This window comes from Nerophis lumbriciformis, linkage group LG05 (assembly GCF_033978685.3).
Source record: "Nerophis lumbriciformis linkage group LG05, RoL_Nlum_v2.1, whole genome shotgun sequence".
Taxonomy (NCBI): Eukaryota; Metazoa; Chordata; class Actinopteri; order Syngnathiformes; family Syngnathidae; genus Nerophis; species Nerophis lumbriciformis.
The window spans coordinates 14,099,707-14,113,763 of record NC_084552.2 but is presented as its reverse complement, the minus strand read 5'-3'; the positions used below and the strand labels follow the sequence as shown (position 1 = coordinate 14,113,763).

The window sequence follows — 14,057 nt, the reverse complement described above, 5'->3', positions numbered from 1 at the left end:
AACGATTGGTATGTGTTTGTTTGGCATTAAAGGAAACTAACAACTATGAACTAGGTTTACAGCATATGAAATACATTTGGCAACAACATGCACTTTGAGAGTGCAGACAGCCCAGTTTTCATCAATTAATATATTCTGTAGACATACCCTCATCCGCACTCTTTTCCTGAAAGCTGATCTGTCCAGTTTTGGAGTTGATGTGAGCCAAGACATCCAGGGGGTTTAGCTCGCTCGCTCGTCTGCGGGAACAAACTGCCGCCATTGCTTGCCGTGCTACCGAGGTCCTTTGTCCCTGAATTGCTCACACACTCCGGCAGATTCAATGGGGGTCTGGCGGCAGATTTCTTTGACTTTATCGTTGGAAATGCATCTGCTTTGAGTGTCGCAGGATATCCACACATTCTTGCCATCTCTGTCGTAGCATAGCTTTCGTCGGTAAAGTGTGCGGAACAAACGTCCAATTTCTTGCCACTTTCGCATCTTTGGGCCACTGGTGCAACTTGAATCCGTCCCTGTTCGTGTTGTGACACCCTCCGGCAACACACCGACGAGGCATGATGTCTCCAAGGTACGGAAAACAATCGAAAAAACGGAAAATAACAGAGCTGATTTGACTCGGTGTTTGAGAAAATGGCGGATTGCTTCCCGATGTGACGTCACGTTGTGACGTCATCGCTCCGAGAGCGAATATTAGAAAGGCGTTTAATTCGCCAAAATTCACCCATTTAGAGTTCGGAAATCGGTTAAAAAAATATATGGTCTTTTTTCTGCAACATCAAGGTATATATTGACGCTTACATAGGTCTGGTGATAATGTTCCCCTTTAAGGCCCAAGCTGTTTGTTTACATGCTTTTTTTAAATTTATCTTTGCTATTTGGGCTTATTGGACCCTAATTAGAATAAAAAACTAAGAATTATCTTTTGATATGATGTACTTAGTCCATAAGTAACAAATGTGTACTTCATGTTTAGTGACATGCTAATTCTTAATTTTACACTTTTTTTTCTTCCAAATTCCATTGTACAAATATGCAAAAGAAGGGATTCATAAAAACTAATAAAAAATGTATTTACATACATCACTTATACAGATGGCAGTATAAGTGTCCACATAAGTGGCCATTAGACCCCAATTCAGTAGTGTGCACAATTTTGGAAATAAGAGCTAAAAGGTGCTGTCCATGCATGTGGCCACTAAGGCCTTTAGAGCACTGGTTCTTAACCTGGGTTTGATCGAACCCTAGGGGTTCGGTGAGTCGGCCTTAGGGGTTCGACGGAGGAGGTCAAGACACACCCGACTCATCGTGTAAATAAAAACTTCTCACTATCGGCGTATTATGATACCCCCAAACAATGTTCCCTCTAATTTTCCATATGCTTGAGCAAACGCAAAAACTCCTTGAGCATTCAGTGGAGCACATGTGAGCGACGTGCACATGCACTGTGGCCACACCAGCAGCACACCAGTCCCAAACCTGACTAAATAACAAGTTAAATGTTGTATTATTATAATCATTATAATATTATAATCCAGGGGTCACCAGGTCGCCCGTAAGGACCAGATGAGTCGCCCGCTGGCCTGTTATAAAAATAGCTCAAATAGCAGCACTTACCAGTGAGCTGCCTCTATTTGTTAAATTGTATTTATTTACTAGCAAGCTGGTCTCGCTTTGCTCGACATTTTTTATTCTAAGAGACAAAACTCAAATAGAATTTGAAAATTCAAGAAAATATTTTAAAGACTTGGTCTTCACTTGTTTAAATAAATTCATTTATTTTTTTTACTTTGCTTCTTATAACTTTCAGAAAGACAATTTTAGAGAAAAACTACTACCTTAAAAATGATTTTAGGATTTTTAAACACATATACCTTTTTACCTTTTAAATTCCTTCCTCTTCTTTCCTGACTATTTAAATCAATGTTCAAGTAAATTTATTTTTTTTATTGTAAAGAACAATAAATATGTTTTAATTAAATTCTTCATTTTAGCTTCTGTTTTTTCGACGAAGAATATTTGTGAAATATTTATTCAAACTTATTATGATTAAAATTCCAAAAAAAATATTCTGGCAAATCTAGAAAATCTGTAGAATCAAATATAAATCTTATTTCAAAGTCTTTTGAATTTCTTTTAAAATTTTTGTTCTGGAAAATTTAGAAGAAATAATGCTTTGTCTTTGTCGGAAATATAGCTTGGTCCAATTTGTTATATATTCTAACAAAGTGCAGATTGGATTTGAACCTATTTAAAACATGTTATCCAAATTATAAAATTAATATTAATCAGGAAAAATTACTAATGATGTTCCATAAATTATTTTTTTAATTTTTCAAAAAGTTAGCTAGTTTTTCTCTTCTTTTTTTCGGTTGAATTTTGAATTTTAAAGAGTCGAAATTGAAGATAAACTATGTTTCAAAATTTAATTTTCATTTTTCTCGTGTTTTCTCCTCTTTTAAACCGTTCAATTAAGTGTTTTTTTCATCATTTATTCTCTACAACAGTGTTTTTCAACCACTGTGCCGCGTCACACCAGTGTGCCGTGAGATACGGTCTGGTGTGCCGTGGGAGATGATCTAATTTCACCTATGTGGGTTAAAAATATTTTTTGCAAACCAGTAAATATGGTCTGCAAATGATGTGTTGTTGTTGAATGTCAGTGCTGTCTAGAGCTCGGCAGAGTAACCGTGTATTACTCTTCGGTTTTAAGTGGACCCCGACTTAAACAAGTTGAAAAACTTATTCGGGTGTTACCATTTAGTGGTAAATTGTACGGAATATGCACTGTACTGTGCAATCTACTTATAAAAGTTTCAATCAATCAATCAATTCCATATCAGTAGGTGGCAGCCGGTAGCTAATTGCTTTGTAGATGTCAGAAACAGCGGGAGGCAGTGTGCAGGTAAAAAGGTGTCAAATGCTTAAACCAAACATAAACAAAGGGTGAGTGCCCCTAAGAAAAGGCATTGAAGCTTAGGGAAGGCTACGCAGAACGAGACTAAAACTGAACTGGCTACAAAGTAAACCAAAACAGAATGCTGGACGACAGCAAAGACTTACTGTGGAGCAAAGACGGCGTCCACAATGTACATCCAAACATGACATGACAATCAACAATGGCCACACTAAGAAGGATAAAAACAACTGAAATATTCTTGATTGCTAAAATAAAGCAGATGCGGGAAATATCGCTCAAAGGAAGACATACAACTGCTACAGGAAAATACCAAAAAAAGAGAAAAAGCCATTAAAATAGGAGCGCAAGACAAGAACTAAAACACTACACACAGGAAAACAGCAAAAAAGTCCAAATAAGTCAGGGTGTGATGTGAAAGTACACCTACTTTGAGACAAGAGCTATATTGATGCATGCTTGGTTATGCTTTAAAGTCATATCCAACAATTGTGACAACGACTTTTTACTGTCAACTGAGTTTCGTTTTTTAATGATTTTTGCTGGTGGTGTGCCTCCGGATTTTTCCAACGAAAAAAAATGTGCCTTTGCTCAAAAAAGGTTGAAAAACACTGCTCTACAAAAAACCTTCCGTAAAAGATCAATATCATTAGTTATTAATAATAACATAGAATTAAAGGTAAATTGAGCAAATTGGCTATTTCTGGCAATTTATTTAAGTGTGTATCAAACTGGTAGCCCTTCGCATTAATCAGTACCCAAGAAGTAGCTCTTGGTTTCAAAAAGGTTGGTGACCCCTGTTATAATCCATGAGATTATTTTCTAATATAAGTGTTTTGGCCCACTTACAATGACAATAACAAAAAATATTGTTTTTCATCGAACCTCGGATTCAGGAGGAACAGTGTGGTTTTCGTCCTGGTCGTGGAACTGTGGACCAGCTCTATACTCTCGGCAGGGTCCTTGAGGGTGCATGGGAGTTTGCCCAACCAGTCTACATGTGCTTTGTGGACTTGGAGAAGGCATTCGACCGTGTCCCTCGGGAAGTCCTGGGGGGAGTGCTCAGAGAGTATGGGGTTTCGGACTGTCTGATTGTGGCGGTCCGCTCCCTGTATGATCAGTGTCAGAGCTTGGTTCGCATTGCCGGCAGTAAGTCGGACACGTTTCCGGTGAGGGTTGGACTCCGCCAAGGCTGCCCTTTGTCACCGATTCTGTTCATAACTTTTATGGACAGAATTTCTAGGCGCAGTCAAGGCGTTGAGGGGATCCGGTTTGGTGGCTGCAGGATTAGGTCTCTGCTTTTTGCAGATGATTTGGTCCTGATGGCTTCATCTGGCCAGGATCTTCAGCTCTCACTGGATCGGTTCGTAGCTGAGTGTGAAGCGACTGGGATGAGAATCAGCACCTCCAAGTCCGAGTCCATGGTTCTCGCCCGGAAAAGGGTGGAGTGCCATCTCCGGGTTGGGGAGGAGATCTTGCCCCAAGTGGAGGAGTTCAAGTACCTCGGAGTCTTGTTCACGAGTGAGGGAAGAGTGGATCGTGAGATCGACAGGCGGATCGGTGCGGCGTCTTCAGTAATGCGGACGCTGTATCGATCCGTTGTGGTGAAGAAGGAGCTGAGCCGGAAGGCAAAGCTCTCAATTTACCGGTCGATCTACGTTCCCATCCTCACCTATGGTCATGAGCTTTGGGTTATGACCGAAAGGACAAGATCACGGGTACAAGCGGCCGAAATGAGTTTCCTCCGCCGGGTGGCGGGGCTCTCCCTTAGAGATAGGGTGAGAAGCTCTGTCATCCGGGGGGAGCTCAAAGTAAAGCCGCTGCTCCTCCACATCGAGAGGAGCCAGATGAGGTGGTTCGGGCATCTGGTCAGGATGCCACCCGAGCGCCTCCCTAAGGAGGTGTTTAGGGCATGTCCGACCGGTAGGAGGCCACGAGGAAGACCCAGGACACGTTGGGAAGACTATGTCTCCCGGCTGGCCTGGGAACGCCTCGGGATCCCCCGGGAGGAGCTGGACGAAGTGGCTGGGGAGAGGGAAGTCTGGGCTTCCCTGCTTAGGCTGCTGCCCCCGCGACCCGACCTCGGATAAGCGGAAGAAGATGGATGGATGGATGGATTGTTTTTCATGAGCTGTGTACTAGCATTGTATGTCTGGGTGGGGGTCCTGCTTTGGAAATAATTTGTACCCCTTTCAGATATCGCATTTAGTCATACTTGCCAACCCTCCTGAATTTTCCGGGAGACTCCCGAAATTCAGCGCCTCTGCCGAAAACCTCCCGGGACAAATATTCTCCCGAAAATCTCCCGATTTTCAGCCGGAGCTGGAAGCCACCCCCCCTCCAGCTCCATGCGGACACTGAGTGAGGACAGCCTTTTTTCATGACGGAAGGACAACAGGGTGACAAGAACTAAATCATCCAGACTAGAGATAAATTGTATTATTATGTTTATTTTACCTAAAAATAAATATATTTATTAATAAAAAAAATTAAAAAAAATAAATAAATGTTTTACTATATTTTGCTAAAAACATCAAAATTAATTGTATTTTTATTTGTATTTTTTTGTGACTCCTTATTACATCCAGCCATAGAATTATACATTAAAATAAACATATTTTAAATAATTGATTTTAAATTATCATAATAATTAATTTAAAATGACCATATTTAATTATTAAAATAATTGCTTGTTTATCAACAACTTTAGCATTTTATTCATTACATTTTGAAACTCTCAGAAGCCAAGCAATGTTATATTCCTTAATATTTATTTATGCAAGTTTGAAGTATCAATTATCTAAACACAGTTTTTTTTGCATATTTTCAGGATGTAGATATATATATATGTATATATATATATGTATGAAATACTTGACTTGGTGAATTCTAGCTGTCAATATACTCCTCCCCTCTTAACCACGCCCCCAACCACGCCCCACCCCACCCCCGACCACGCCCCCACCCCCACCTCCCGAAATCGGAGGTCTCAAGGTTGGCAAGTATGCATTTAGTTCCCACTAAAACATTCACATGTTGCACAATGAGATGTAAACATGGGATCATGTGTACATTCCTGTAACTTTGTTTGTAAAATATATCTTTGTTAGTATTTATTTAATATAATAACATCATTTCATGATTAATATTTACAAATTAAGATTAAATTAAGAAATGTATTTTTCACTAAAGAAGGGTTCGGTGAATGCGCATTTGAAACTGGTGGGGTTCGGTACCTCCAACAAGGTTAAGAACCACTGATTTAGAAGTTAAATTAATTAAGATGCTACCGTTGCCTGAAAATCACATTTGGGACCTGAAAGGTTGAAAAAAGTCTTCATAACGTCCCCTTTTAGGTCAGCGAGGACTGCCTCTATCTGAACATCTTCGTCCCTCTGGACGTCAACTTCGACTCCCCGCCACAAAGTCCACTTCCTGTGATGGCCTGGATCCACGGAGGGGATTTCATCGCCGGTTCGGCCTCCAAGCCGCTGTACGACGGCCGCTTCTTGAGCAACTTCAGCCGCACTATAGTCGTGAGCCTGGAATATCGACTGGGTGAGAGCCGGCGGTGTTTATTGCAAAAGACTGGGAATGTCTGATTGTAGTTAGCCCACTTGCCACACACACAGGGCACAAGTGAAAAGTCATTAACCTGTGGAGATCCTGAATTTAAGTACCAGGCACCCGAAAGTCTTGAAATGATTAACCCTCCTCTTCCTCTCACGCGAGATCCACCCAATAATGTGGCAATGTGAATCCTTCCCTTAACTTCTTAAGGCCCAAGCTGTTTTATTACATCCTTTTTTTAATTTCTCTTTGCTATTTGGGCTTATTGGACCCTATTTAGAATAAAAACTAAGAATCATCTTTTGATATGATGTACTTAGTCCATAAGTACACAAACGTGTACTTCATGTGTAGTGACATGCTAATTCTTATTTTTACACTTTTTTTTGTCCAAATTCCATTGTATGTTGTACTCTTCTGACACCACCAGATGGCAATATAAGTGTCCACATAAGTGGCCATAAGACCCCAATTCAGTAGTGTACACAATTTTGGAAATAAGAGCTAAAAGGTGCTGTCCACGCATGTGGCCACTAAGCCTTTAGAGGTGTTAATGTACTCACCAAATATAATGCAAAGGAAGGGATTCATAAAAACTAATACATTTTTTTATTTACATACATGTTAACTTATAAATTACAACTCAAAAAATTATAAGAATATGTATCTTTCTTAAAGGCCGACTGAAATGCGATTTTCTTATTTAAACGGGGATAGCAGGTCCATTCTATGTGTCATACTTGATCATTTCGCGATATTGCCATAGTTTTGGATTTAGTAGAGAACATCGACGATAAAGTTCGCAACTTTTGGTCGCTGATAAAAAAGCCTTGCCTGTACCGGAAGTAGCAGACGATATGCGTGTGACGTCACAAGTTGTGGAGCTCCTCACATCCGCACATTGTTTACAATCATGGCCACCAGCAGCGAGAGCGAATCGGACCAAGAAAGCGACGATTTCCTCATTAATTTGAGCGAGGATGAAAGATTTGTGGATGAGGAAAGTGAGAGTGAAGGACTACAGGGCAGTGGGAGCGATTCAGATAGGGAAGATGCTGTGAGAGGCGGGTGGGACCTGATATTCAGCTGGGAATGACTAAAACAGTAAATAAACACAAGACATATATATACTCTATTAGCCACAACACAACCAGGCTTATATTTAATATGCCACAAATTAATCCCGCATAACAAACACCTCCCCCCTCCCGTCCATATAACCCGCCAATACAACTCAAACACCTGCACAACACACTCAATCCCACAGCCCAAAGTACCGTTCACCTCCCCAAAGTTCATACAGCACATATATTTCCCCAAAGTCCCCAAAATTACGTACGTGACATGCACATAGCGGCACGCACGTACGGGCAAGCGATCAAATGTTTGGAGCCGCAGCTGCATATGTACTCACGGTACCGCGTCTGCGCATCCAACTCAAAGTCCTCCTGGTAATAGTCTCTGTTGTCCCAGTTCTCCACAGGACAATGGTAAAGCTTGACTGTCATCTTTCGGGAATGTAAACAATGAAACACCGGCCGTGTTTGTGTTGCTGAAGTCGGCCGCAATACACCGCTTCCCACCTACAGCTTTCTTCTTTGCTGTCTCCATTGTTCATTGAACAAATTGCAAAAGATTCACCAACACAGATGTCCAGAATACTGTGGAATTTTGCGATGAAAACGGACGACTTAATAGCTGGCCACCATGCTGTCCCAAAATGTCCTCTACAATCCGTGACGTCACGCGCCGGCGTCATCATACCGAGACGTTTTCAGCAGGATATTCCGCGCGAAATTTAAAATTGCACTTTAGTAAGCTAACCCGACCGTATTGGCATGTGTTGCAATGTTAAGATTTCATCATTGATGTATAAACTATCAGACTGCGTGGTCGGTAGTAGTGGGTTTCAGTAGGCCTTTAACGTAACTGTCGACAAAAATTAAGTTGCCAAAGAAAACACATCTTTACCACTTTAGTCATAATTTTTGCGCTTAAGAAACTTCTCTATGACTTTAGCGGCCGACTTCTTCTGTTTGTTTGCTATTGTCATTACTGCCACAAGTGGTGGAAAAGTGTATTGCAACTGAGTACGGACCACAGCTGATTAACAGATTCGCAGCCCAACAATGGGCCCCGCCCAGCCCTATGGTTAGGAAACCCTGTTCTATGCTATTCTGGCTCTAACTAGTGGTTGAAGGGTGGAATTACACCTCTATTAAGATTTGCACATATTTCTGAGGAAAATGCTTGGACTTGTTTGGTTTACAAAAGTGTTTTAAAAGAACAGGTTGACAGTTTATAGAAAAATGGCCTTTATAAAAGGGAGTCAATGGGGGACAAAAGGGTTCTGGGAACTTTAATGTTTCTTTACTCACTAACTCCAGCTAACAATAAGTTAGCAAAGAGGGGACAATGTCAATTTTGAGGTGAAGTCCTTCACAACTCCTGTGGTCGTATTGAACCTTAGGTCTCAGGTCGGTCACGTTGGGGGTCATTAAAAGTCTAAAACTTATGTTTTAAGGTGCTTTCGGGTTCCTTGTGTCCGGTAAAGACCCTGGCACAGCCGTTGTTGGGAACTACGGCATCCTGGACCAGCAGGCGGCCCTGCTCTGGGTCCAGAGGAACATCGCTGTGTTTGGGGGGGACTCCAGCAAGGCAAGTAGGCACACACACAGGAAGAAATGGAAGTGTAAGAGTAAGAAGTGTAAGAGTAAGAAGCGTAAGTGTAAGAAGTGTGAGTATAAGAAGTGTAAGAGTAAGAAGTGTAAGAGTAAAAAGGTGTGCTCTGTGTCAGGTGACTTTGTTCGGGGAGAGTGCAGGTGCTCAGTCAGTGAGTGTGCACTTGATGGTCCACAGCAGCGCGCCGCTCTTCCAACAGGCCGTCCTGCAGAGTTTACCTTTCTCCATCCCACTCAAGGGCAGGTGGGCTCAGTTTCACCTGCATCATCACTCTACAGATTTCTTTAGATTACATTACATTAGATTACATTACATCACATGACATTAGGTTACCTACTCAGTGGCCTAGTGGTTAGAGTGTCCGCCCTGAGATCGGTAGGTTGTGAGTTCAAACCCCGGCCGAGTCATACCAAAGACTATAAAAAAATGGGACCCATTACCTCCCTGCTTGGCACTCAGCATCAAGGGTTGGAATTGGGGGTTAAATCACCAAAATGATTCCCGGGTGCGGCCACCGCTGCTGCCCACTGCTCCCCTCACCTCCCAGGGGGTGATCAAGGGGGATGGGTCAAATGCAGAGAATAATCTCGCCACACCTAGTGTGTGTGTGACAATCATTGGTACTTTAACTTTAACTTTACATTAGATTACATTAGATTAGATTAGATTAGGTTAGGATAATTTAGGTTAAATTGGATTAGATTAGATTAGGATAGGTTAGATTAGATTAGATTTAGACTACATTAGATTAAAGCAGATTAGATTAGATTAGGTTATATTAGGTTTGACTAGATTATATTACATTAGATTACACCAGGTTGGATTTTGAATTAGATTAGATGAAGTTAGTTTAGGTTGGATTAAATTAGATTAGGTTGGATTATATTATATTATATTATATTAGGTTAGGATAGGTTAGATTATATCAGATTCAGACTACATTATATTAGATCAGATTAGATTAGGTTATATTAGGTTTGACTAGATTAGATTACATTAGATTAGATGAGGTTAGTTTAGGTTGGGTTGGATTAGATTATATTAGACTACAAACCCCGTTTCCATATGAGTTGGGAAATTGTGTTAGATGTAAATATAAACGGAATACAATGATTTGCAAATCATTTTCAACCCATATTCAGTTGAATATGCTAAAAGACAACATATTTGATGTTCAAACTGATAAACATTTTTTTTTGAAAATAATCATTAACTTTAGAATTTGATGCCAGCAACACGTGACAAAGAAGTTGGGAAAGGTGGCAATAAATACTGATAAAGTTGAGGAATGCTCATCAAACACTTATTTGGAACATCCCACAGGTGAACAGGCAAATTGGGAACAGGTGGGTGCCATGATTGGGTATAAAAGTAGATTCCATGAAATGCTCAGTCATTCACAAACAAGGATGGGGCGAGGGTCACCACTTTGTCAACAAATGCGTGAGCAAATTGTTGAACAGTTTAAGAAAAACCTTTCTCAACCAGCTATTGCAAGGAATTTAGGGATTTCACCATCTACGCTCCGTAATATCATCAAAGGGTTCAGAGAATCTGGAGAAATCACTGCACTTAAGCAGCTAAACCCGTGACCTTCGATCCCTCAGGCTGTACTGCATCAACAAGCGACATCAGTGTGTAAAGGATATCACCACATGGGCTCAGGAACACTTCAGAAACCCACTGTCATTAACTACAGTTGGTCGCTACATCTGTAAGTGCAAGTTAAAACTCTCCTATGCAAGGCGAAAACCGTTTATCAACAACACCCAGAAACACCGTTGGTTTCGCTGGGCCTGAGCTCATCTAAGATGGACTGATACAAAGTGGAAAAGTGTTCTGTTGTCTGACGAGTCCACATTTCAAATTGTTTTTGGAAACTGTGGACGTCGTGTCCTCCGGACCAAAGAGGAAAAGAACCATCCGGATTGTTCTCGGCTCGAAGTGTAAAAGCCAGCACCTGTGATGGTATGGGGGTGTATTAGTGCCCAAGACATGGGTAATTTACACATCTGTGAAGGCACCATTAATGCTGAAAGGTACATACAGCTTTTGGAGCAACATATGTTGCCATCCAAGCAACGTTATCATGGACGCCCCTGCTTATTTCAGCAAGACAATGCCAAGCCACGTGTTACATGAACGTGGCTTCATAGTAAAAGAGTGCGGGTACTAGACTGGCCTGCCTGTAGTCCAGACATTGAAAATGTGTGGAGCATTATGAAGCCTAAAATAGCACAACGGAGACCCCCGGACTGTTGAACAACTTAAGCTGTACATCAAGCAAGAATGGGAAAGAATTCCACCTGAGAAGCTTCAAAAATGTGTCTCCTCAGTTCCCAAACGTTTACTGAGTGTCGTTAAAAGGAAAGGCCATGTAACACAGTGGTGAACATGCCCTTTCCCAACTACTTTGGCACGTGTTGCAGCCATTAAATTCTAAGTTAATTATTATTTGCAAAAAAAAAAATTAGTTTACGAGTTTGAACATCAAATATGTTGTCTTTGTAGTGCATTCAATTGAATATGGGTTGAAAATTATTTGCAAATCATTGTATTCCGTTTATATTTACATCTAACACAATTTCCCAACTCATATGGAAACAGGGTTTGTAGATCACATTAGGTTATATTAGGTTTGACTAGATTAGATTACATTAGGTTGGATTCAATTAGATTAGATGAGATTAGTTTAGGTCAGAGGTGGGTAGTAACGCGCTACATTTACTCCGTTACATCTACTTGAGTAACTTTTGGGATAAATTGTACTTCTAAGAGTAGTTTTAATGCAAAATACTTTTACTTTTACTTGAGTATATTTATAGAGAAGAAACGCTACTTTTACTTCGCTACTTTTATTTACATTCAGCTCGCTACTCGCTACTAATTTTTATCGATCTGTTAATGCACGCTTTGTTTGTTTTGGTCTGTCAGACAGACCTTCATAGTGCCTGCGTTTCAACAAATACAGTCACTGGTGACGTTCACTCCGTTCCACCAATCAGATGCAGTCACTGGTGACGTTGGACCAATCAAACAGAGCCAGGGGTCACATGACCTGACTTAAACAAGTTGAAAAACTTATTGGGGTGTTACCATTTAGTGGTCAATTGTACGGAATATGTACTGTACTGTGCAATCTACTAATACAAGTTCCAATCAATCAATCAAAAGTGTGAAGGAAAAAAGACCATTTTTTATTTCAACCGTACACCCCGTCAAAAGCCTAAAGACTGACTGCACAGTTCCTGTCTTCACAATAAAAGTGCCGCGCCATCGCGCCTGCGCTTTCAAAATAAGAGTCTCCGAAAGCCTGCGCAAACAAGCTAGCAAGCTACGGAGTTTGCCGCCAATGTATTTCTTGTAAAGTGTATGAAAACGAATATGGAAGCTGGACATATAAGATGCCAAAAACCAACCACTTTCATGTGGTATTAGACAGAAAGGAGGAACTTTTCTTCTCCTCCATTTGAAAACGTGGACGTTTGTCATCACTACTGTCTGATTCCAATCAATGCAAGTCATCACAATCAGGTAATACACCAACTTATATTCTTGTCTTCATGAAAGAAAGGAATCTATATGTGTTAAACATGCATGTATATTCATTAAAACACTATTAACATGTAACCAAAAACGGCAAAAAAAATAAATATAAATTATATACTGTATATATCAATGTATATATATATATATATATATGTGTATATATATATATATATATATATATATATATATATATATATATATATATATATATATATATATATATATATATATATGTATGTGTGGGGAAAAAAAATCACAAGACTATTTCATCTCTACAGGCCTGTTTCATGAGGGGGGGTACCCTCAATCGTCAGGAGATTCTCAATCTCAATCTCAATCTCCTGACGATTGAGGGTACCCCCCCTCATGAAACAGGCCTGTAGAGATGAAATAGTCTTGTGATTTTTTTTCCCCACACATACATATATTGCGCTCTACTACGGTATCGAGCACTATTTTTTGGATAACCTTATTAAGACATATATATATATATATATATATATATATATATATATATATATATATATATATATATATATATATATATATATGTGTGTGTGTGTATATATATATATATATATATATATATATATATATATATATATATATATATATGATATGTGTGTGTATGTTACTCATCAGTTACTCAGTACTTGAATAGTTTTTTTACAACATACTTTTTACTTTTACTCAAGTAAATATTTGGGTGACTACTCCTTACTTTTACTTGAGTAATAAATCTCTAAAGTAACAGTACTCTTACTTGAGTACAATTTCTGGCTACTCTACCCACCTCTGGTTTAGGTTGGATTAGATTAGATTAGATTGGATTATATTATATTATAATAGACTAGATTAGACTACATTAGATTAGATTAGGTTAGGTTAGATTATATTATATTAGATTAGATTAGATTAGATTAGGTTAGATTAGTATAGACAATATTGGATTAGATTAGACTACATTAGTTTAGATTAGATTAGGTTAAATTAAATCAGGTTAGATCAGATTAGACAAGAATATGTTATATTATATTCCATTAGATTAGATTAGGTCAGATTGGATTAGACTAGATTAGATTATTTTAATAGGTTGGATTAAATTAGATTAGGTTACATTAGGTTGTATTAGATTATGTTTGGTTAGATTAGATTAGGTTGGATTAGATTAGGTTAGGCTAGATCGGATTAGGTTAGGTTAGATTAGATTAGGTTAGGTTTGATTAGGTTAGAATAAATTATATTAGATTCGATTAGGTTAGAATAAATTATATTAGATTCGATTAGGTTAGAATAAATTATATTATATTTTATTATATTAGGTTGAATTAGATTAGGTTAG

General features: G+C 39.3%; 1 protein-coding gene across 1 annotated transcript in view; it reads left to right on the top strand.

The window, feature by feature from the left end:
* Positions 1-14,057, top strand: part of LOC133606864 (cAMP-regulated D2 protein) — a 56,067-nt gene that overhangs the window by 8,085 nt on the left and 33,925 nt on the right. The window contains exons 2-4 of the mRNA XM_061961247.2: positions 6,271-6,472; positions 9,009-9,142; positions 9,282-9,409. Coding sequence (XP_061817231.1) covers positions 6,271-6,472; positions 9,009-9,142; positions 9,282-9,409 — 464 coding nt within the window. The remainder of the gene's footprint in view (positions 1-6,270; positions 6,473-9,008; positions 9,143-9,281; positions 9,410-14,057) is intronic.